Here is a 684-nt window from a genome sequence, read left to right on the forward strand (position 1 = left end):
CCCAATATACAACAAGCAGCCCAGCTTAAAAAAACCAACAGATATGCAACAGTCTTGAGACATGGAAATAAAACCCCACACCAGTAACTCTTAAAAATGGGAACTCTCTGTACCAATGATGTTCTTTTTTTCTTTCATTAACTGCCTTGTTTTAGCGATTTCCAGACAGGAATAGATCAATTCTTTATAAAATGCAATAGAAAGGGGTAAAATAAAGGCAAAAGCTATTTACAGAAAACAACGGGGAGACTACCGAAACGCCTCTAGGCTTCTCAGTTCTTCTGGGGTGATTTCCGGGCGCGGGACTTGGCTTTGGGTTTCGACCGCTTTGCTGCCTTGGGCTTGGACGCCTTCAGTGACTTGGCCTTAACAGTCTTTGGCTTCTTGGCTTTCTTCGGCCTGGCCCTTGCCTTCTTCCTGGCTTTCCCGGCAGCAGATTTGGGCTTCTTTGCTGGTGACTTGGCTTTCTTAGGTCTAGCTGCTTTCCGGGGCGACATGGATTTCCTGGCCGCCTTCTTCCTCTTCATGGCCGAGGACTTCTTCGCCTTGTCAGCCTTGCCCAGGCGGAAAGAGCCGGAGGCGCCGACCCCTTTGGCCTGCTTGAGGACGCCGGTGGCGAGCAGGCGCCGAATGGAGAGCTTGATCTGGGTGTCGGCGTGCTGGCCCACCTTGTAGTGGCTCTTC

At 50.9% G+C, this 684-nt stretch overlaps 1 protein-coding gene across 1 annotated transcript; it reads right to left on the reverse strand.

The window, feature by feature from the left end:
• Positions 1-272: 272 nt before the first annotated feature.
• On the reverse strand, positions 273-680 carry LOC104169563 (histone H5; the record flags this gene model as incomplete). The annotated part of the gene is made up of 1 exon (XM_009710508.1): positions 273-680. A coding segment is annotated over one exon (408 nt), but the record flags the coding sequence as incomplete, so codon positions are not given.
• Positions 681-684: the final 4 nt, after the last annotated feature.

Source organism: Cariama cristata, unplaced genomic scaffold, assembly GCF_000690535.1.
Source record: "Cariama cristata isolate BGI_N322 unplaced genomic scaffold, ASM69053v1 scaffold35731, whole genome shotgun sequence".
Lineage (NCBI taxonomy): Eukaryota > Metazoa > Chordata > Aves > Cariamiformes > Cariamidae > Cariama > Cariama cristata.